We start from the raw sequence: 25,020 nt of genomic DNA on the forward strand, positions 1-25,020 counted from the left end.
TCCAAACTGAAAGAGAACATGAAAAAGAACACAGACATAAACATAGATATAAAATCTTTAAATATAAAATTAGCAACTATTAAGTGGACTGTAAATGTTAAGAATGTATATTATAATTATTAGAGCAGTCACTAAAAAAAAAAAAAAAGAAATGTTTACTTAAAATGCCAACAGGAAAACTAAAGTGAAATTCTAAAAACTATTGAAATAGTCATTAAAAAAAAGACAGGAAAGGAAAAATAGATTAAAAAAACCAGAAGAGGCAAGGAGGAAACAAAAAATGGTAGATACAAATCTAACCATATAAATAACTACATTAAAACTTTTGGGATAAACTCTCCAATTAAAATGTAGATTGTTAGAATGGATAAACAAGATCCAACTATATGCTGTCTATAAGAAACTCATTAAAGACAGAGGTGGGCTGAAGGTAAATTATGGAAAAAGATGTACCATATAAACAATAACCACAGGAAGATGAGAATGGCTATATTAATATCAGATAACACAGATTTCAGGAGAGAGCATTACTGGAGTTATAAAGTGGCATTTCATTAGATAAAAGGGCCACTTAATCAGGAAGACACAACAATCATATAAGTGTATATTCCTAATAACAAAGCTTCAAAATACATGAATCAAACATTTACAGAGTTACAGGGAGAAATAAGACAATTCCAAAATCATGTCTGATTTCAGCAATTGAAAGAACTAGACAAAAAACCCAGTAATACTTTTTATAAACACTCTATCACTACACTCAACAAGGACAGAATACACATTCTTTCTAAAAGCACATGGTTAGATTTACAAAGAGGTATGATGAACTAGTACACAGAACTAGTACACTGGAAACTAAAAAAAAAATATTACAAAAGGAAATTAAAGAAGACCTAAAAAAAAATGGGATGTTTTATATTCATGGATTGGAAGAGTCAATACTGTTAAGATGGCAATTTTCCCCAAACTGATCTATAGAGTCAGTGCCATCCAAATCAAAACCTCAGCAGGCTTTTCTGAAGAAATTGATGATATAAAAATTTAGGGCTTCCTTGGTGGCGCAGTGGTTGAGAATCTGCCTGCCAATGCAGGGGACACGGGTTCATGCCCTGGTCTGGGAAGATCCCACATGCCGCGGAGCAACTAGGCCCGTGAGCCACAATTACTGAGCCTGCGTGTCTGGAGCCTGTGCTCCGCAACAAGAGAGGCCGCGATAATGAGAGGCCCGCGCACCGCGATGAAGAGTGGCCCCCACTTGCCACAACTAGAGAAAGCCCTTGCACAGAAACGAAGACCCAACACAGCCATAAATAAATAAATTAAATAAACCCAAAGTTTAAAAAAAAAAAAAAGACTTCCTTTAAAAATTTAAATGGAAAGGCACAGGACTTAGAATAGTTAAAATAATCCTGAAAAAGAGAAACAAGGCTGGTGGACTTAAACTCTCGTTCACTGCTGGCAGAAATGCAAGATGCTACAGCTACTTTGGAAAATGTATGGCAGTATCTTATAAAGCTAAATATACCTTCTTATAGTTTGCAGAAATTTCACTCCTAGGTATGTACTTAATAGAAATGAAAACAGGCCTGCACAAAGACTTGCAAGCAAATGTTCATAGCACCATTATTCACTACAGATTAAAAACTGGATGCTACTTATATGTATATCAACTGGTAAACAGGTAAGCAAATTATGGCATATCCATCCTATGGAATACTACTGATCAATAAAGAGAAGTACACTATTAATATATGCAACAACATGGATGAATCTCAAAAACATCATGCTTAAAGAATGAAGTCAAACACAAGACTATATATTGTTCCATTTATATGAAACTCTAGAAAAGATCTTTGTTGCCAGAGGTGGCAACTATAAAGATGCACTGTGGAGCTTTCTAGGGCAATGGAAATATTCTGTAGTTTGATTAAGGTGGAGGTTACCTGACTATATAAAATTACCAAAATACATCAAACTACACACTTAAGATGAATGAATTTTGTTGTATATATTAGCAAGTCGAATTCAGTAGTACATACACAAAATAAGACATCATAATCAAGTAGTATTTATTCCAGAAAAATATCAGGAATTTGTATTACGATCATCTGTCATATTCAAAACTAAAGGAAAAAAAATTGCAGCAAATACAGAAAAAGTATTTGACAAATTCAAGACTCATTCTTAACAGAAACTCATTAACCTGATAAAGGGCACCATGCACTGCAATGAAGAGTAGCCCCCGCTCGCTGCAACTAGAGAAAGCCCACGTGCAGCAACGAAGACCCAACAGAGCCAAAGAAAAAAATAAATAAATAAAAGAACATGGATCCCAGCTTCAACTTAAAAAAAAAACATTAATTCAGAAACAAGAAAAGCACACCCACATCACTGCTTTTATTCAACATTCTACTGAAGGGCTTAACTAATACAATAAGTAAATACGACACAAGAATTAGACAGGAAGGGTGTTAAAACTCTCTTTATTTGCCAGACACTATTCTATGCGCCAGGTGTTGTTCTAAGAGTTTCATGCTTTTTAATTCCCACAGTAGTCCCATGAGATAGGATTATGAAAATAAGGAAAGTTGAGGATAAGCAAGTTACCCAAGGTTACATAGCTAGTAAACAGCAAAATCAGGATCTTAACCCTAACCCTAATCCAAGTAGTACAGCCACAGAATCCATACTTTGTACTACTATGCTATCCTTCCTTGCATCTGGTTGTCTCCTTTGAACATACAAGACACTCAATAGAAACTATAGAACTAATAAGAGTTCAGGAATGTTGCTGCATAAAAAAAGTAACAAATAAAAACTGATAACCGATAGTGTTCTTATGCCTAACAATTTAAAAATGAAAGAAAAAAAAGGTCCCATTTCCAATAGAAAAAAAATGGTAAGGTTTCCTAGCATAAACGAAAAATTAAAAAGTAATTTATTTAATTTAATTAAGTAATTTATTTTTGGCTGTGCCGTGCAGCTTGTGGGATTTTAGTTCCCTGACCAGGGATCGAATCCGGGCCCTGGGCAGTGAGAGCATGGAGTCCTAACCACTGGACCGCCAGGGAATTCCCAATTAAAAAGTAATTTTGAAAGATATTAAAGAACATCACAATTAAAGAAAAAATACCAAAAAAGGAAGGGATATACCATGTTCACTCATTGGTAGACTGAATAGATGAAAATTCCAAGTCTTTTCAAATTATTTATAAATTCAAGATAACTCCATCAAAATCCCAGAATACACATATCAAATAAATCTGCAAAATAATACTAGACAATGTTTATAGAAACAAATATTTAGTTAAAATATAAAAACATGGAAAAGAATTTTAAAAAACCCACTGAATTGATATAGTAGTTATCACTAGGTAGGAAGGAACAGGATCAGGGTGGGTAAATGGTAAAACTTAACTGTATCCACTACTTTTTCTCTAAAAAAGAAAATAAAATGTCTGAAGCAAATATGACAATGTTAAGATTTGATAAAGCCTGGTGGCAAGTATAGGGGTGTCCTTTTTATCATGCTCTAATCTGGTTGACATGTTTGAAATACTTTATAAAAAAAAATTACATACAAAGATTACATCATTCTAAGACGTTATAAACCATTTATTTTGAAAGAAGCTATAATTCTATGAACTTGAGAAGAATAGATCTAGGGCTGTTATTATTATACTATTTTGGGGCTTGGGGATTATGCAATACAGAAAAAACAGGTATAGTTCATTTTATTCTTGGTGTAGCTTAAATGTATTTAACACTTCTGGGGTGCCTACCAAACTCAAGATACTTTGGTAGGTTATGAAAGAAAGATATAAAAATTGAGTCTCTACTCTCAAAGAGCTCATAATCTAGATGGTGAAATAAATTAACTTTAAAAAATAATGGGGGCTTCCCTGGTGGCGCGGTGGTTGGGAGTCTGCCTGCCAATGCAGGGGATACGGGTTCGTGCCCTGGTCTGGGGAGATCCCACATGCCGCGGAGCAATGGGCCCGTGAGCCACAATTGCTGAGCCTGTGCTCCGCAGCAGGAGAGGCTGCGATGGTGAGAGGCCCGCGCACTGTGATGAAGAGTGGCCCCCGCTTGCCACAACTGGAGAGAGCCCTCGCGCAGAGACGAAGACCCAACACAGCCATTAATAGAAATAAATAAATAAATAAATAAATAAAATTAAAAAAAAAAAAAAAAAGAATATGCATGAACTTAAAAAAAAAAAAAAATAATGGGCAGATATATATGATCCAAGGGTAATGTTCTACCTTTCTGACCCCCTTACTTTTTTCTGTATTATTTTTCCTTTTCCTGTAGGAAATATCTGCATTACATTATTTTGTTCCTCACCATTATGTGTGGTTCACCATAAAATTAACATTAGCATCAACATATTTAAAAATCTAGAGGAAAAGTGTTTCTAACTAATTCTTAAACAGAAATTTCATTTTGGGAGGGAAGTGGGAGTGCATTTTAGTGATATTCACTAAATGCCAGTACCAGTTAAAAACAAAAACAGAAAATTCTGCAATATTTTTTAATCTATGTGAAATAAACTATTAAAGCAACCCAAGCTTTCAGCTTTAAGAACTGTATCCTTACACCCATCTGAATTTACCTCTTGATTAATACATGTTATGCATATATCAGTTTTCATTTGCTTTCAAGCATTTACATAAACTGGATGTCTATTTTTTTCTTCTCCCAAATTATAAATGCCAAGAACCAGTTATAAAATCACATTGCCATGAAGTTACACAGAAACAACTATAATTAGCTTTAAAATTTTATTGAAATTCAGGTTTAGATTATTTAACAATTTAATATAATATTATATTGTATATTTTCTAACCAGTATTCTCACCTGCTTTACATGATTTCTGAGCACAATTTTTAAGAATTGATATTTTCTGCCTAATTTTCCATGATATGCCAATTATACATTCATTAAAATCTCAGATACTCCCCTAAAATTGTTCTTACCTCAACGTCAGAATTTAAAAAAATAAGACCAAATATTGAAAATGTAAGACATTAATATTGTAGCCACTGCAATATAGAAAAGAAAATTTACACAATATTATCTGTTTAAAATTGCTGTTAACATTTATTGTAGTAATGCAATATATGAACGTTTAACATAACAATATGAATTTTTCATTAAAATGTTCAACCATTTCCTACTGAAGCATGTCCAAAGTTATAAAAATCTTCTCTTTTAAAGTAACCTATACTGAATTAGTCCAAAAGTAATTGTGGCACTTTGGATAAGACATTTATTTTATTGCATATTTTAAGTACCTAAGGTACAGCCTGATTAATAGCAGGTACTGGAAAGAATAAAAAGCAACAGTTTCCTTAAGGAGTAAGTCGTTTGGGATCACGGGGAAACATTGAGGTCTGACGAACATTGTGCAAGCCCAAAAAGAGCATAGTCACTCGTTCCAACCCTGGAGAAAACAAAATAATCATTAATTCATTTTCTGAAAATCTCCCAGGGTCTTACCTATTGAAAACTACCAAAATAATATCACTGATCAACAAAATGCTTTTCCTTGTTAGGAAAAAAATGACTTCTATTATTTTGAGTTTAAAATGGAATATTTTGGGTCTGATTCAGAAAACAGACGATGCTGTATGTGGGAAGGACTAAATGAGATATTCTTAAGCTGTATGGATTCTGTGAAATGTGAACTACAAAAATTATGTAAATATCCAAAATTGATGATCTAAACAAACAAAAAATATTTTATAAGCCTATTATTATGTTTTCAAATGAGACCAGATTTTACTTATGTAGTCCAGGCCATCAGTGTAAGATGAAAGTCATAAACTTGTTCACGGAAATTTGATTTAACGGAAGTTACCAGAAATTTATTATAATTCAGTACACATGAAACATGGTGGTTCCTAGCATAAAAGACTCTATAATACATTATTGTACTAAATGTTTTGAATGTAGAAGAGTCTGATTTTGACATGTGACTTAAATACTATATTACTGACAAGAATTAAGAACAAGTATCACCTAAGAAACACAGCAAAACTAGCAAATGAAACTTTTTGTGTGCAATATGATATATCTCGTTCACTGAATTGTAGCAGGCTAATACATCCCACAAAGAAGGCAAGGTCAAAGAATACTTTTATATATCAACAACTTTTAAGTTTAATATATTTAACATCTAAAAGTAATATAAATAAAAGAATTAATATTTTTATTTCTATTCCTTACTAAAAAACATCTGCAGATGTAAATTTGAACCTTGTATTATAGTAACCTAACACTAATCAAAAAAAAAAATCACCATATCCCATCTTCCACTCAAATATTAATTAACAAAAATAGGTATTTTGATAACCATTCAAGTGTCTTTCTTCACAAGCACGATGAAAATTTACATTGTCAGTTACAAAAGTTTGTAAAATATCATGCAAAATGCACATCATTCAATATTCTAAGAGAAAATAGTCATAAATTTCCCATTGAAATTTAAACTATGTATATATTCAATGTAGCATTGTTTGTAATAACAAAAGGCTGGTAATACCCTACATGTCTATCAATAGGAAGCTGGTTAACAAGATTACCATGCACCCTTTCAATGGATTCTATGTAGTGATTAAAAATGAATGAAAAAGCTCCTTAAGTATTGATAAGGAACAACTTACAAAATATAGTAAGTGAAAAATGCAAGCTATTGAATGGTTTATATAGTATAAAAAAATGTATTTTAAAAAGTGCATGTAGCTTCGCATATGCAAAGATTATCTTTGCAAAGGCAAAGAAGAAACTAGAAACAATAGTTTTCTGTAGGGAGGTGAATGTACACTCTTCTATATGCTTTGAATTTGAAATTTTTGTAAGTATATTACCTGTTTACCAAAAACCCCAAAAAAACAACAGAAAACTTAAGAGTTTTTGATACGGACATCCAAAAGTTGAGTAAGTTAAATATTTACTCATTTTCAATCACAGAGCAGCATCTTACATATACTCTAGAAGTGGTTCTAAAAGCCAATGAAATGTTACATTTCAACAAAAACATTTAGCAGCAATCTGAACTAACCGGAGGGAGAGCTTTAATCTGGGCTAATCTGAATGAACTCACGGATACAGAAAGAAAAGAGGATACTCAGAATCAAATTTTCATTTAGTCGTAACTCACTTAAAAAATTCTTATAATACGTATTTGTATTACACTTAGCACTTATGAACTTATTTGTAAGCAATAACAATATACAGAATTTACTTTTTGGAGTCTAATGCTGAAGAAATTTTGTTAGAACTGAATGAACACTTTGACAAATGAAATCTGGGTTGGAAATACTGTCATAATATAAAGAAATATTACCAATGCCTCCACCAGCATGAGGAGGGGCTCCAAAGCGGAAGGAATCAATGTATGCCTTAATTTTCTCCAAATCTACAAAACAAACATAAAAAACCCCATATAATTTATCATCTTATTTAGCTTAAAAAAATTGCAAAAGCAATTACTGTACAATGAAGATTAAAACAAATGACTGTTTCTGAAAAGTCTTTAAAGGGTTTTAAAATTTATTGTTTTCAGAATATACATGGCCCTCCTCAATATATTTAAGTTGTTTACCAATTCCATGATGTAAGGCTCTCTCTGTTAGCAGCTGAGGATCATGTATTCTTTGAGCTCCTGACAGTATTTCTTCTCCTCTCATGAACATATCGTAAGAGTTGGACTGTTTCTGCAGGAAAAACAAACAAAAAAATACCACTCAAGTGGCTATCACCCTATCACACATATGTGGAAAAACACCCTTTGTTGCATGAAGAGCAAGTCCATTTTTTCCTACAATTAATGATGGAACCTGCTCCAATAAACATTTGTTTCTCTAAAACAGGATTAAACTAGTGAGGGATGAAAAATAAGTTCTTCCTTGCCTCTATCAGATTTTATGCTCCCCTTCTCCCACACCTTCCAACAACAAATCAGAACATTATATCTTCTTTTAAGAAGTAGTGCTGATTCTTATTTCACTTTATCATCTGAATTTTTTAAGTGTGATATGATTTTGAGATCACTTTTGGAACTTCAAATTATCAACAAGTGTTAGTCTTTTTAACTTTTAAAACGCCATTATTTTAAGGAAAGTAAATTGAACATCAATTTACCATAGCTCAAACTATTCCTTATCAGGTTTTAACTTACTTTCCTTGTCTTTCAATAAACCAATGGTTCTCAAAGTGTGATTGCTGGACTGGCAGCTTCAGTATTACCTTATCAGAAATACCAATTATCAAGCCCCACCCCAGACCAACTAATCAGAAAGTCTGGTGATGGGGCCCACCAATCTGTGGTTTAAAAGCCCTCCAAGTGATTCTGATGCCCACTGAAGTTGGGGAACCAGAGGAAAAACAATGAAAAGCCACAAGACATTATTTAGATTAACTACCAGGATAGAATGTGAATTCTTAGTTCAAGGTCAATAATAAAATGATTTGGTAAAGTCTTCAAATCTATTAATACTATTTGTTGTTTATATAGTGTTATTTCCTCATATATCTTTAAAAATGACACGAGGAACTTCCCTGGTGGCGCAGTGGTTAAGAATCCGCCTGCCAATGCAGGGGACATGGGTTCGAGCCCTGGTCTGGGAAGATCCCACATGCTGCGGAGCAACTAAGCCTGTGTGCCACAACTACTGAGCACCTGTGCCACAACTACTGAAGCCCACGTGCCTAGAGCCCGTGTTCCGCAACAAGAGAAGCCACCACATTGAGAAGCCCACGCACTGCAACAAAGAGTAGCCCCCGCTCGCTGCAACTAGAGAAAAGCCCGCACACAGAAAAGAAGACCCAACACAGCCCCCAACAAAAATAATAATAATAATAAAGTTTTTTAAAAAACACATGAAAATTATTTTTAATACAAGTTCTGGGGACTAATTTGCTAGAATATTCAAATTTCACAGTATCATTTTTGACCTGACAGAAACTAGTAGCAATACATATAAAAACGTGTCCATCAAAACTGCAAGTTACTAATGAAAACCATTATTCCCATTGTACAACTTGACACAGTGACAATAAACTTTTCCCTCTTCCCCCAAACAGGTTATTTAAAATCAAATTACTTACAGGATTTCTTGGGTCAGGCATGGTATAGAAAGGTCTTACAGCCAATGGATATTTATCAAGAATATAAAAATCTGTATCATACTATAAAAAGAATAAATATGATTAAAACAGATTTTTAAGAAGTTTAATGAAAGTAAAAAGAAGGCTACCATTTCAATTAACTGTCTTTTTTTATACATAAGTTTTGTTCTTCAAAATTACTGTAATTACACTCTATATACAATAACTATTCTGCTTCTTTCAAGTAACACCTGTATCTTACAGTATTTTGCCATGATGTTATAAATTCTTCCAATATACTTAATTTTTAGGAGCTGTTGACTATTCGATCATAGTTCAAATATGCATTTTTCGTTTTCTTTTTTTGGACATGTAATCTCTTTCCAATTTCTCCTCCATTGAAAATTATGCTGTGATAAACTTCTTTGATTTTCATTTTTTTGCATTGCAATTCTAGCTCATTTAGTTTTTCAGATGCATTTTATAACTATTTTTGTTAAATTATCCCAAATCTCATTGGGTTTTACAAAAACTACATTAAATCTATAAATTATTTTGGGAAAACTGACGTCTTTTACTATATTCATCTAAAAAAACCTTGATTATTCCCCCCAATAATTTAAATTTTCACTTAGATATCTAATATTTTAGATACTAATTTGGTAGTTTTTCTCAGATGAAAACTACAATTGAAATAACATTAACATGAAATTATGACACTTTTGTTAGAAAGAATATGTGACCTACATTTAGTTAAACCATTCACGTTTCAACTCTTTTGATGTTAAACATTTTTCCTAAAACTGGAGCATAGAGAGAATGTCAACAGAGCTGACAAATTAGAAATGGCCCCACTGAAACATCATTTTAAAGGTATAAACTCAGTACTATGCAGTTTCACAAACAGGCTAGTTCCCCCGTCAGTTGAACAGTTTTGAGTGCAACCAGCAGGAGGAGCTCAAGGACTGTTTTTATTCAATTACACAATTTTCTTAATTTCTTTAAAGATCACACTAAGTTTAGCTTTTCTCTTCTTTGGAATTTTAGAAAATGAGATAGGAAAGTAGCTTTCATGTAAGAGGCATAAAGGAAATTCATTCACCCTCTAGTCCCATGAATTAGCAAGGGTAGTGAGGGAAGACCATTTCTAAATAATTTAAAATCATCTTGAGGTCCTCTCTAACTAATCTGACAATCAGACCTAGACATCACTTTTAGAGGTACCTCAGTACAACTCATACAAAAATCAAATATTGAGCTAATCATACCATTTGGGCAAAGCCTGTCTGAATACTTTTTATTTTTCTAAGAATTAAAAAAAATATATTATCCCCCTTGGTTTTTATTTATTCTGGAGTATTACCATTCTAGGAAGATTAGCCCCCCTTGCAACTGTTCTCTAGTTCCAGGGTATGTTTCAAATTTATAAAAAGAAATCCAGCATGTACAAGAGTCCTTACCTTTTCCTTTACCAAACGACCCAACAGTTTTTCATTTGGTGTACTGAAAAAGAAACAGGAAATCAGATGTTTGAAGATCAAACAGCAACTTAAAAGAGTTTTAAGTTAATAAGGAACCTCTTCTATTTGAAGTTCTCAAAGGATAAAAAATTTAGCCAAAATACATAGTTGTCTATTCTGCTCCTTTTTAAAAAGGCAACTACTACTGGAAACCACTTATGAGTGCACCTGGTACAGTTAGTAGGTGCTGCTCAATAATATTTAAATAAAAGTATAAATAGAATTTAGCAATTCACTGATTCATAAATAGCATGGATGAAGTAGTGTCCTGCAATTACAGATAATGAAAGTTTACTATACCAACATAGGCTTCTCTTGCCATTAAATGGTTCTACTTCAAAACGGTCTCTCCTTTTTTACTCTTTATCAAAGATTTATAAAACATAAATCAGTATTTCCAAGTAAAATGTAACAGTGTATAGAGAAACCAATTACATTTCTATAGCCAGGACTTTGCTACTTTAAGTTCTATCCTATTTAAGAAAAATTTCCAAAATACTTACAAAAATATTATCCAACTTCAAGTAATTACAGAATTTATGGTTTTCCTTAAAATGTCGTCTAGCAATGTACAGGATGATTAAAACAATATATATACATATGTGTACAAACACACACATATATTTGTTAAACAAATAAAAGTAAATGAAGGGTTTTGGGTGAAATATGTTTTTAAAAAAACCCTAAAAAAAAAAAATAACCCTCTCTTCCTTACTATATTGATATGAATTATTGTGTTGGCTTAAATATTTTAACTTAAGAACCCTTGAATAAAACATAAGTAGACAGAAATCTCCAATCTTTATTAAACTGTATAATTAATTTCAAAATTATAAATTGTTTGACCTGAATTTAGATAATATAATACAGTTATATCAAAGATCAGTGACTTGTATAACTTTTAGAGATCTTTAAAAGTTTCATACCCTAATCCTGTATGGGGACAGATTTAGGCTGTTGTCTATCCCCTCTAACACCACTGATTTAGAAAGAGAGTTCACATATTAGATGATAAAATCACAGGCAAAAGGCCCTATATTTTCTTTAAAGCATTACAAATATGAAGCAGGGGGGAAAATGCACAAAAATGGTGTTTATAAACAAAAATACTGAAGCTTAGGCAAACCACATTAAACATAACATTTTATTTCAGATCACACATTGAACAAAACAAACATCATACTATATACCAAAATTAATAAAATTGAAGTTTATCAACTGGGTGAAAAAAACATCATTCATCAATACATTTATTCTTTTGTATCTTAAATCTAATTACTAAAGTTTTAAAAATCACAAAGAGAAACAAACCTTAGATCTTCTTCATCTCCCATTTCAATTCCGGCTTCCCTAAGCATAGCTAATGCTTCACAATACTCTAGTCTTAAAGTTGGCTCCAAAAATTTGAATGGCTCACATGGGAACTGTTTATTCACCGTCTGAATTTCAGTTTGAAACCTATTTGTACAATGATTAAGAGTTAATAAAAATGTATGAAATAAATGTTTTCCCCACATGAGGTCACTGTAGCAATACATAAATATAAAAAAATTTTTTAACCAATACTGGTAAAATAAGGAACATACAGCTTTTTTTCTTCCACACACTCCATACACATTTTTTTCTTAAACAAAGCAGCAACATTTTTAACATTTAATTGGAGTTATTATATGTGCAGTGATGAGGAAAGGGCAACTTGAACAGGTTCTGGGGTAGAAACATGCCCTTTCCAGCTGAACCCGCTCATTGCCACAGATCTCCTAGCTGTCCGGGGAGCCTGTACTCAAGCGGCCAGTTGCCATGGACCCAAGAGCCTATATACTATTAGTTCCATGGTTCCACTGATAACAATTGTGAATTCAGAGATAACTCAAAAGGAAATACTTTTAGAGCAAAGCTCTTTCATGTAAAATCAGCCTCAGTATAGAAATTGCCTCAGGGACTTTTAGGCTCTTCAGTAGTAGAAACAGCAGCTAAGAAAAAATATCTGGTAGGTATTGAATATCTGTTTATGTCACATAAAATCATTCTTTGAAACAGTGTATGCACCAGAAAAAAACTGTTATCAAGAAATTAAGTTAAATAAGGAAATTTAAATACTTAAAAAATATTTAACACCATTTCTCAATCTCATTTGTCATCACAGTGGCATTAAAGGATAAAAAACTTTCTTTAGGGCTTCCCTGGTGGCGCAGTGGTTGAGAATCCGCCTGCCAATGCAGGGGACACGGGTTCGAGCCCTGGTCTGGGAAGATCCCACATGCCACGGAGCAACTGGGCCCGTGAGCCACAACTACTGAGCCTGCGCGCCTGGAGCCTGTGCTCCACAACAAGAGAGGCCACGATAGTGAGAGGCCCGCGCACTGCAATGAAGAGTGGCCCCCACTTGCCGCAACTAGAGAAAGCCCTCACACAGAAACGAAGACCCAACACAGCCAAAAATAAATAAATAAATAAATAAATAAATTAAAAAAAAAAACTTTCTTTATAATTCATATCAGCTCACATTATTAGAAACATAAAATACCCATTTTATGGGCATTAAAAAAATCTGACTTTTTAATACTTTAATAACACTTGTTATCATCAAGGAAGACCAAATTAATGAACACTTATCTTCCCCCATTCCCATTATACCATAAGTTTGTTTAGGAGAGTGGCTATTTCTTTCTCATTTTAATAATCACTATAGTATGTTTATTGTCTACCTTCTAAACAAGAGGCACAAGACAAATGTTTACTGCACTAAACTGCTGCTGTGGAAGATGGTAAGATTAAAAAGGTATATTTTACTAAAGTATTTATGGATGAAATGATAGCTGAGGTTTGCTTCAAAATAAGAGGGCAGGGGGGAAATGGGTAAAACAAAATTGGCCATGGGTTGACAATGGTTGAAATTGGGTGATGAGTATATGGGGTTTCATTAGGCTAGTCTATCTACTTTTGTAAGAGATTTAGAATTTTCCATGATTAACAGAATTGAAAAATGTTTGTTTACATTCTATGAAAACAGTAGAAATAAAAACACTACTACTTCCTGATTAGTCTTAAAGTTTTAATGGAAGTAATAAACTTTAGCCATTGATTCATTCAAATCTTGATATAAGTAGGGTTAAGATGACCCCAATAATTAATTTTTAAATTGCTTTGCTTTGGATATTAACTCCTATTCATGTTAATCAATGGTAATACAAAAATATGAATATCAATATTTTAACAGATTATTGACTGGATATGTATTAATACGTCTTTTGTTACCCGAATGTCATTGACCAGAGACGTATCAATACGTTTTTAGAGAGTGATACAATTAACATCACCATGCGAAGTTGTTAGAGCTTAAAATTGATCAAGGACAGCTTACGATTGTCATTATCATTCACATTTTGCTCCATTAGGTTTTTGTTCCAACCTTGTGTATATTATAAATGCAAGTTTATTACCATAAAATTTTCAAAAATGATGCATCGTGAAATTTTGAGTGAAGAAGAATTTTTCAGTGAATTTTATGCAGATACTTTTTCTGATTGTCCGAGCGACATATATACTAGTGTCTCAGAAGATGACAGTTCTTCAGAATGTAGTTCTGATTTAGATGATGTGAATATCAGACCAACAAAAAGATAAAAAACCTTAGTGACTGATTCTGATAAGGAAAGTGAAAATGAAACTCAAGGTGCTAGAGAATGCACCTTTGCTTCTACAGAAGAGTGGATTGAAGACAACATTGCACGAAAATTAGAAGGTTTTACAGATGTGTTAGATGTAACTATTAATGTAACAACCCACAAAGTGTTAGTGAAATAACAGAATTAACTTTTGGTAACAACTTTTTGAAGCTGGTCGCTTCTCAAACAAACTTGTATCGTACACAGAATGAAAAATCCTATAAAAAGTATAAGGCTTTAAAATGGACAGATGTAACCAATAGTGACATGATGAAGTTTCTTGGATTAATAATTTTGATGGGACAAATAAGAAAGTCACACTGGAAAGAATATTGGTCGACTGATCCCTTACTTGAAACACCTATCTTTCCAAAGATTATGACAAGAAGAAGGTTCGAACAAATAATGATATTTCTTCACTTTAACGATAACTCGGAAACTCTACTTCCTGCAGACAGAATTTCAAAAGTTAAAACTTTTTTGGATTATTTTCTACCAAAATTTCAATTGATCTATATACCCAAACAAGAGCTATCACTTGAGGAGGCAATGATAAAATGGATAGAATGACTCAGATTCAAAACCTATAATCACGGAAAACTTACAAAATATGGAACTTTGGTCAGGATGGTTAGCAAAAGTGAAACTGGATATATATGCAACCTTGCGATTTACATGGGTGAAGGAAAGAAAGTGCAAGAAACTATTATCGGTCCTACAATCACCTTGGTTCGTGGCACCATATTTACCAAGACAATTATTAAAACAGTGTGGCCCATCTAAAATATTGTTGAAAAATAAAACCAGAGTTTGTGGGATTATAAGAGAGAATCGTGGTCTACCAAACCAATTAAAGGAGAAATCTAAAAATCTACAGGGGGAGAAATGACATTCTTATGGACGGGAGAAGTGATTCTTCTTATGGAAAGACAAGAGGCTAGTCCACACGGTGACAACTATTCATGATGCCTCCACAGCATCTACAGGAAAGGAAGACAGGAGGACTGGCCATCAGATAACTAAGCCCACCTGAATATGAGAGTATAATAAATATATTAAAGGAGTTGATCAATCTGGTCAGTATCTGGCAAACTTCAATATCCTCTGAAAAACTCAAAAATGGTATAAGAAAGTGGGTTTCTATTTGAGTAATTGTGGTTTACTCAATGCATTTAAAATTAATTGTAGCATTAATGCACAGAATAAAATGACTTACAAGCAATTTTTGTTAGCAGTAGCTAGAGAATGGGTAAGTGACCATTCTGGTGAATGTAGTGGTAGTCCTGCACCTGGTCTTTCTTGTGGCATTTCTAAAAGAGCTCCCCACAAAGATCCACCTTGTTGACTATCAGGTAAAAGCACATATTCTAGAGGAAATAATACCCACAGGACTAAAAAAAAACAATGCCGCCAGAAAGTGTAGAGTCTGCTCTTCTAGGGGAAAGTGCAGTGAAACACAGTATATTTGTAATAGATGTTCTGTTCCCCTGCACAGAGTTCACTGCTATACTGCCTATCACACTCTAATGAAATATTAGAATGCTTTAGTAAGACATGTACAAAGTTTCAAATAAATACATTAAGTGCAGGGCTTCCCTGGTGGCAGAGTGGTTAAGAATCCACCTGCCAATGCAGGGGACACGGGTTTGAGCCCTGGTCCGGGAAGATCCCACATGCTGTGGAGCAACTAAGCCCGTGCACCACAACTACTGAGCCTGCACTCTGAGCCTGCGAGCCACAGCTACTGAAGCCTGCACGCCTAGAGCCCATGCTCCGCAACAAGAGAAGCCACCGCAGTGAGAAGCCCGTGCACCACAATGAAGAGTAGCCCCTGCTTGCTGCAACTAGAGGAAGCCCACGCGCAGCAACAAAGACCTAACTCAGCCAAAAATAAACAAATAAATAAATTTATTTAAAAAAATACATTAAGTGCAAAAAAAGTTGATATTTACTCAAACGTGGGTGTTTCAATAGTCACTTACATAACAAATCGCTGGCCACAGGCGTTCGTTTCTGCAAAAATCCCCGAGTCAATAATGTGTTAAAATACATTTGTATATTCTTCTGTGAGAGATAAGTACTAATGATAAACAGGGGAGGGATAGGACAAAAGCCAGATAACCCAGTTTACAACTGACATAGAAACTTAAAATTCCTAAATGCTATACAGAAGATAGAAAGGCTTTTATTTCCAAGTTGCCATGTTAAGTCTACTGATAAAGCCCAGTGATAATGGTGTCTGAATCTCTAATTTCTAAGTAGAGATTTGATTTTAATCCCAAGGGCCCAATTCATGCTTGGTCTGTTGTTACAAAAACCAAAGTGGAAATTTCATATTCCAATATTAAGTAGTGAAGATGTCAATACCTAAAATAAATGAGTTTCACAAACCTCCTTGAATTATAAATGTAAAAAGAAAATGAGAAAAGCTCTATTCCTTCATTATAGTTTCAAAAGATATTTTGTTTTATAGGGAAACATCTGTCATTCTGTTGACTATCTGAATGAAAGTTGCTTAAAATAAACTCCACTGAAATGTTTCAGAGAACAAAGGTTAAAAGAAAAGGCTGGGAGGAGTGGCCAAGATCGTAGAGTAGGAAGACCTTGAATTCACCTCCACCCATGGGCACACCAAAATAACTATTTACAGAGCGACTATCGATGAGAACAACCAGAAGACTAGCAGAAGAGATCTTCTACAACCAACAATATAAAGAAGGAACCACAAAGAGATGGGTAGGAAGGGCAGAGATGTGGCATAGTCAACAACCATACTCCCAACGTAGGCAACCAACAAATGGGAGGATAATCACAACTGCAGAAATTCCCCCCAAGGAGTGAGAGGTCTGAGTCCTATATTGGGTTCCCCAGGCTGGGGATCCTGCACCAGGAAGACAAGCCTGCTAGAATGTCTGGCTTTGAAGGCCAGTGGGGCTTGCATTTGGGAGAACTGAAGCCCCATAGGAAACAGAAAATCCACTTAAAGGGTGCATGTAAAATCTCACATGCTCTGAGACCTGGGGCAGAAGTGGTAACCTGAAAGGAGACAGGGTCAGACCCACTTGCTGATCTTGGAGAGCCTCCTAAACAAGCAGAAGGCAACTGGGACTCACCCTGGGGACACAGGTGTTAACAGCAGCCTTTTTTGGGAGCTCATTCTATCGTGAGGACACTGGTGCTGGCAAGCGCCATTTTGGAATCCTCCCTCGAGCCTGTTAGCGCAGGGACCAGGCCCGGCCCACCAGCCAGTCAGCACTAGTCCTGGGAAGCCCCAGGCCAAGCAGCCAACCACACAAGGATAAAGCCCCATCTACCAGCAGGCCAGTAGTAGCTGTAGACCCCTTTCCTCCCAAGCCCCCAGCCACCCTAGGATCTGGCCCTGCCCACAAGAGGGCCCAGGATTGGGCCCTGCCAAATAGTGGGCCAGCACCAGTCCTGGGGCCTGTCCTGCCCACCAGTAACCAGCAGGCTCTGCACTAGGCAGCGCTTGGCAACCAACTGGGCTGGGGGCCAACCAAGCCTACCAGCATGCCCACAGAAGTCAGCCCTGCCATAACAAAAGGGCCTACACAGTTCATAAAGCAGGCACCCCCTAGAGCATATTGCTCTGGTGAACAGAGGTGAGTGTGCTGCTGGGCCCTATATGATGTCTCCTACATAGGGCCACTTCTCCAAGATCAGGAAACATAATCGACCTACCTAATACATAGAAATAAAAACAGAGAATCAGGCAAAATAAGATGACAATGGAATATTTTCAAAACAAAGGAAAAAGATAAAACCCCAGAAGAAGAGCTAAGTGAAGTGGAGATAAGCAATTTACCCAATAAAGAGTTCAAGGTAGGGAATTCCCTGGTGGTGGTCCAATGGTCAGGACTTGGTGCTTTGACTATGGGGGCCTGGGTTCAATCCCTGGTTGGGGAGTTAAGATCTCATAAGCCATGCAGTGTGACAAAAAAAAAAAAAAAAAAATCAAGGTAATGGTCATAAAGATGCTCAAATCACTTGAGAGAAGAATGGATAAACACAATGAGAAGTTTAACAGTTATTAAATATAAAGAGGAACCAAACAGAGATGAAGAATATAGTAACAAATAAATACACTAGAAGGAATCAACAGCAGATTAGATGATACAGAGGAACAAATTAGTGAACTGGAAGACAAAGTAGTCTAAACCACTCAAGTTGAACAGAAAAAAAGAAAGAAGAATTTAAAAAAATGAGGACAGTTTAAGTGACCTCTGGGACAACATCAAGCACACTAACATTCACATTATAGGGGTCCCAGAAGGAGAAAAAAGTGGCAGAGAATGCATTTGAAGACACAATAGCAGAAAACTTCCCTAACCTTGGAAAGGAAACAGATATCCAGGTCCATGAAGTACAGAGAGTCCCAAATAAGATCAACCCAAAGAGGTCTACACCAAGTCACAGTGTAATTAGGCAAAAATTAAAGATAGAGAATATTAAAAGCAGCAAGGGAAAAGTAACTAGATACATACAAAGGAACTCCTATAAAACTGTCAGCTGACTTTTCAGCAGAAACTTTGTAGGCCAGAAGGGAATGGAACCATATATTTAAAGTAGTTGAAGTTAATAAACCTACAATCAAGAATACTCTATCTGGCAAGGGAGGCTATCATTCAAATTTAAAGGAATGATAAAGTGTTTTACAGACAAGCAAAAGCTAAGAGTTCAGCACCACTAAACTGGCTTTGTAAGAAATGTTAAAGGGACTTCTCAAAGTGGGGAAAGAAAGGCCATAACTAGGGAATTCTCTGGCAGTCCAGTGGTTAAGACTCCACACTTCCACTGTGGGGGCCTGGGTTCAATCCCTGGTCAGGGAAGTAAGGTCCCGCAAGCTGCGCAGAGCTGCCAAAAACAAACAATCAAAAGGCCACAACTAGAAACAGGAAAATTACAAAGAAAAAATCTCATTGGTAAAGGCAAATATATGGTAAAGGTAGTAGCTCAACCACTTATAAGGCTAGCAGAAAGGTTAAAAGACAAAAGTAGTAAAATCATCTATATCCACAATAAGTAGTTAAGAAATACACAAAATAAAAAGATATAAAATATGATGTCAAAAACATTAAATGTGGGGGAGGAGAGTAAAAACACAGGGCTGTTGAAATGCATTTGAACTTGAGAGATCATCAACTTAAAATAATAACGCATGTACATAGGTTGCTATATATAAACCTCATGGTAACCATAAGCCAAAAATCTATAACAGATACACACACACAAAAGAGAAAGGAATTCATATTAACACTAAAGATAGTCATCAAATCACAGGGAAGAAGAAAGCAAAAAGAAGAAAGAACAAAATAGAAATACAAAAACAACCCGAAAGCAAGTCACAAAATGGCAGTAAGAACATACCTATCAATAATTACTTTGAATGTAAATGGACTAAATGCTCCAGTCAAAAGACACAGAGTGGCTGAATGGATAAAAAAACAAGACCCACAAATATGCTGCTTCCAAGACTCACTTCACATCTAAAGACACACTCAGATTGAAAGTGAGGGGATGGAAAAAAGTATTCTATGCAAATGGAAATGAGAAGGACATTACATAATGATAAAGGGATCAATCCAACAAGAAGATCTAACAATTATAAATATATATGCATCCAACATAGAAGCACCTAAATACATAAAGCAAGTATTAACAAACATAAGGGAGAAATGGACAATAACACAAAACAGTAGGGGACTTTAACACCCCACTTGCATCACTAGACAGATCACCCAGACAGAAAATCAGTAAGGAAACACTGGCCTTAAATGACACATTAGACCAAGTGGACTTAATAATAGATGTATATATATATATAGAACATTCCATCCAAAAGTAGCAGAATGCACATTATTTTCAAGTACACATGGAACATTCTCCAGGATAGATCACATGGTGGGCCACAAAACAAGTCTCAGTGAATTTAAGAAGATTAAATTCCTATCAAGCATTTTTCCCGACCACACGCAATGAGACTAGAAATCAACTTCAAGAAAAAACCCTGCAAAAACCACTAATACATAGAGGCTAAACAATATGGTTCTCAACAACCAATGGGTTAACGAAGATACGAAAGAGGAAATAAAAAAATACCTGGAGACAAATGAAAATGAAAACACATCAATCCAAAATCTACAGAATGCAGCCAAAGTAGTTCTAAGAGGGAAGTTTATAGAGATGCAAGCCTACCTCAGGAAATAAGAAAAATCTCAAACAAGCTAAACTTACACATGAAGAAATTAGAAACAAGCAAAACCCAAGGTTACTATATGGAAAAAAGTAATAATGATCAGAGTGAAAAATAAATGAATTAGAGACTTAAAAAAAAAAAAAAAAGGAAAGATCAATGAAATTAAGAGATGGTTCTTTGAAAAGATAAAATTGATAAAACTTTAGCCAGACTCATCCAGAAAAAAAGAGAACCCAAATCAATATCATCAGAAATGAAAAAGAAGTTACAATCGACACCACAGAAATACAAAGGATCGTTAAGAGATTACTATGAATAGCTATATGCCAATAAAATGATCAACCTAGAAGAAATGGACAAACTCCTAGAGATATAAAATCTCCCAAGACTGAATCAGGAAGAAACAGAAAACATGAATGGACCAACTAACTATGATGATATTGAATCAGTAATAAAAAAAAACTCCCAACAAACAAAAGTCCAAGACCAGATGGCTTCACAGGTGAATTCTATCAAACATTTAAAGAAGAATTAACACATATATTTCTCAACCTATTCAAAAAAAATTCCAGAGGAAGAAACACTTCCGAACTCATTGTATAAGGCCAGCATCACACTGACACCAAAACCAGACAAAAAAAGAAAATCATATGCCCATATCCTTGATAAACATAGATGCAAAAATCCTTAAAAACTAGCAAACTGAAGCCAACAATACATGAAAAGGATCATACATCACGATCAAGTGGGATTTATCCCAGGAATGCAAAGATGGTTCAACATCCACAAATCAATCAATGTGATACACCACATCAACAAATTGAGCAATAAAAATCATATTATCATCTCAATAGATACAGAAAACCTTCTGACAAAATTCAATATCCACTTATGATAAAAACTCTCAACAAAGTGCATACAGAGGGAACATACCTCAACATAAGGCCATAATGACAAGCCCAAAGCTAATATTATATTTAATGGTGAAAAGCTAAAAGTATTTTCTCCAAGATCAGGAACAAGATAAAGGTGCCCACTCTTGCCACTTTAATTCAACACAGAATTGGAAGTCCTAACAGCAATCAGACAAGAAAAAGATATAAAAGGAATCCAAATTGGAAAGACAGAAGTAAAACTGTCACCGGTTCAGATGACATGATACTATACATATAAAATCCTAAAGATGCCTCCAGAAAACTATTAGAACTCACCAATGAATTCAGTAAAGTTGCAGGGTACAAAATTAATATACAGAAATCTGTTGTGTTTCTATACAATAATATTTAACTATCAGAAAGAGGAATTAAGAAAACAATCCCATTTACAATTGCATTACAAAGATTAAAATATCTAGGAATAAATCTAACCAAGGAGGTAAAAGACCTGTAGTCAGAACACCATAAGACACTGATGAGAGAAAGTGAAGATGATACAAACAAATGGAAAGATATACCATGTTCATGGATTGGAGGAATTAATATTGTTAGAATGACCATACTACTCTAGGCAATCTACAGATTCAATGCAATCCCTAGCAAAATAAAAGTGGCATTTTTTCCACAGAACTAGAACAAATCATTCTAAAAGTTGCATGGAAACAGAAAAGACCTGAACAGCCAAAACAACCTTGAAAGAAGAACAAAGCTGGAGGTATCATGCTTCCTGACTCAAACTATACTACAAAGCTACCATCATCAAAACAGTATGGTACTGGTACAGACACACAGATCAATGGAAGACAACAGAGAGCTCAGAAATTAACCCACACTTATATGGTCAATTAATCTACAACAAAGGAGGCAAGCATATACAATGGGGAAAAGACAGCACCTTCAATAGATGGTGGTGGGAACACTGGATAGCTACTTGTCAAAGAATCAAACTGGACTTTCTCACACCATATACAAAAATAAACTCAAAATGCATTGAAGACCTAAATGTAAAACCTGAAGCCATAAAAGTCCTAGAAGAAAACATAGGCAGTATGTTCAATGACATTGGCCTTAGCAATATTTTTTTGGATCTGTCTCCTCAGGCAAGGGAAACAAAAGCAAAAATAAACAAATGGGACTACATTAAACTAAAAAGCTTTTGCACAGTGAAGGAAACTATTAACAAAATGGAAATGCTGCCTACTGAATGGGAGAAGATATTTGCAAATGCTATATCTGATAAGGGGTTGATATCCAAAATATACAAAATACTCATACAACTCAACATCAAAAAACCAAAAAACCCAATTTAAACATGGGCAGAGCATCTGAGTAGACATTTTTCCAAAGAAGACACACAGATGGGCAACAGACACATGGAAAGATGCTCAATGTTGCTAAACATCAGGGAAATACAAATCGAAACCACAATGAGATAACACCTCACACCTGTCAGAATGACTATTATCAAAAAGACAACAAATAATAAGTTTTGGTGAGAATGTGGAGGAAAGGGAGCCCTTGTGTACTGTTGGTAAGAATGTAAATTGATACAGCCACTATAGAGAACAGTACAGAGGTTCCTCAAAAAATTAGAAATAGATACGATCCAGCAGTTCCACTTCTGGATATTTTTCTGACGAAACAAAAACACCAATTCAAAAAAATATATACACCCCTATGTTTACTCCAGCATTATGATTACAATAGACAAGATATGGAAGCAACCTAAGTGTCCACTGACAGATGAATAAAGAAGATGTAGTGTATATATACACAGTGGAATATTACTTAGCCATAAAAGGAATGAAACCTTGTCATCTGCGACAACATGGATGAATCTAGAGGGTATTATGCTAAGTGAAGTAAGTCAGACAGAGAAAGACAAATACCATATGATTTCACTTATATGGGGAATCTAAAAAACAAAAGAAATTAAGAAACATAACAAAACAGAAACAGACGCCACAGAGAACTAGCAGACCACAGTGGAAGAAGGGGGTTTGGGGGATGACTGAAATAGGTAAGGGGGATTAAGAAGAATAAATTTCCAGTTCCCAAAAAAAAAGTCATGGGGATAAAATCTACAGCATGAGGAATATAGTCAATTATATTGTAAAAGCTTTGTATGGTGACAGATGGTAACTAGACATATCATGGCGATCATTTTGTAATGTACAGAAATATGGAATCACTGTGTTGTGCACTGGAACTAACATAGTGATGTAGGTCAATTACACCTCAATTTTAAAAAATGCATCAAAATGTTAATGATGGTTATCTCTGGAGGGTGGGATTATGGGTGACTGTTAATCTTTACTTTATGCTTTTCTTCCTAGCTGTCTGCAATAAATATGTATTGCTTGTATTAATAAAATCAGAAAGAAAACAATAAATGTCATTAGGGGGAAAAAAAGGCTGTCTACAATTAAAATTGGAAAATACTGGTGCTATGCTACAGTATTTTTATAAGATCAATGATTAATTTCTATGTTCTTGAAATTATTCATTATTCATTAGACTTGCAATGGTGTAAAAAGTTTCAAAATATTTTTGAACTCTTTAAGTATTAATGAAGCATATCCAAATACATCAACTAACAGTTAAATCAGTGGTCTTCAAATAGAAATTTCAAATAGTCCTTTGTCAGCTATCAAAGTGCTAGATAAATCTGTTATATCCAACTTAATACTTGCAGTACTGTCACAAGTATGGCAAAAAGAAAAAAAAAAGAAAAGACTCTCTTGGTCCTAGTTAACTTGCTTTCCATCTTTTCTTATTTTCTCTATTGTAAACATTATCACAAGTAAACAACTTTCAATGTCCTTTTGAGTGAGAAACTATCTGCCAGTTTAGAGGGTGTACCTGAAGTGAACATTTTACACAATTCAATTTTCTGAACACCCAGAACATGCCTAATAATTTTCTATAAATGTGTCAATTCACCAGGCCCAAATAAGCTGAAAGTCCCTTCAGTATACTAGTTTCTAATCTCTACTGAGCACTCATTGTAATTATAAATTGATCTAAGAATTAACATTCCTGACACAGGCTTAATTTACACAGATTCTGTAAAGATTAGAAACTAAAAGACTAAAGGGACTCTTGACCTCTGAGTTAAGTAGTAATATTATCGTCACTTAAAACAGCAGAGGAAACTGAGGCACAGAGTTAACTTGCACAAAGCCCACACAGATAATAGCAGAGTTGGGATTTGATCCCACAGCCTGGATCTAGCTGAATCCAAGCTCTGAACCCCATACTACCTCCCAAATAATAAAATGCTATAGAAGTAACGTATGCTCTATTTCTGAGAAATTCAGGATGTCAATATAGAGGAAAAAACAAATATAGTTAGGGAATTCACGATCTGGTAAACTCCTCCACGAAGATTAGGTTAACTAGCTGTAGTCCCAACTGACTAGGATTCAGAAGTTACTATTTCGAGTGTGGATTTTTCCACTAATTAACTGATCAACTAACTGGCAAGTCTTTTTTTACCTCTTCCCAATAAAAACTTAGTTTACATATTTCAGAATTGCTTTACTTTGAAGAACTTAAACTGATTTGA

At 34.7% G+C, this 25,020-nt stretch overlaps 1 protein-coding gene across 2 annotated transcripts in view; it reads right to left on the bottom strand.

The window, feature by feature from the left end:
• Positions 1-4,770: 4,770 nt before the first annotated feature.
• The window catches only part of DARS1 (aspartyl-tRNA synthetase 1), a 67,295-nt gene continuing 47,045 nt past the window's right edge, over positions 4,771-25,020 (bottom strand). For both annotated transcript variants that reach the window (XM_007192052.3, XM_028169002.2), the window contains exons 11-16: positions 11,947-12,093; positions 10,576-10,618; positions 9,116-9,196; positions 7,611-7,722; positions 7,353-7,424; positions 4,771-5,447 (exon numbers count right to left, since the gene is read on the bottom strand). In XM_007192052.3, coding sequence (XP_007192114.1) covers positions 5,356-5,447; positions 7,353-7,424; positions 7,611-7,722; positions 9,116-9,196; positions 10,576-10,618; positions 11,947-12,093 — 547 coding nt within the window. In that variant the 3' untranslated portion in view covers positions 4,771-5,355. The remainder of the gene's footprint in view (positions 5,448-7,352; positions 7,425-7,610; positions 7,723-9,115; positions 9,197-10,575; positions 10,619-11,946; positions 12,094-25,020) is intronic.

This window comes from Balaenoptera acutorostrata, chromosome 8, assembly GCF_949987535.1.
Source record: "Balaenoptera acutorostrata chromosome 8, mBalAcu1.1, whole genome shotgun sequence".
NCBI lineage: Eukaryota > Metazoa > Chordata > Mammalia > Artiodactyla > Balaenopteridae > Balaenoptera > Balaenoptera acutorostrata.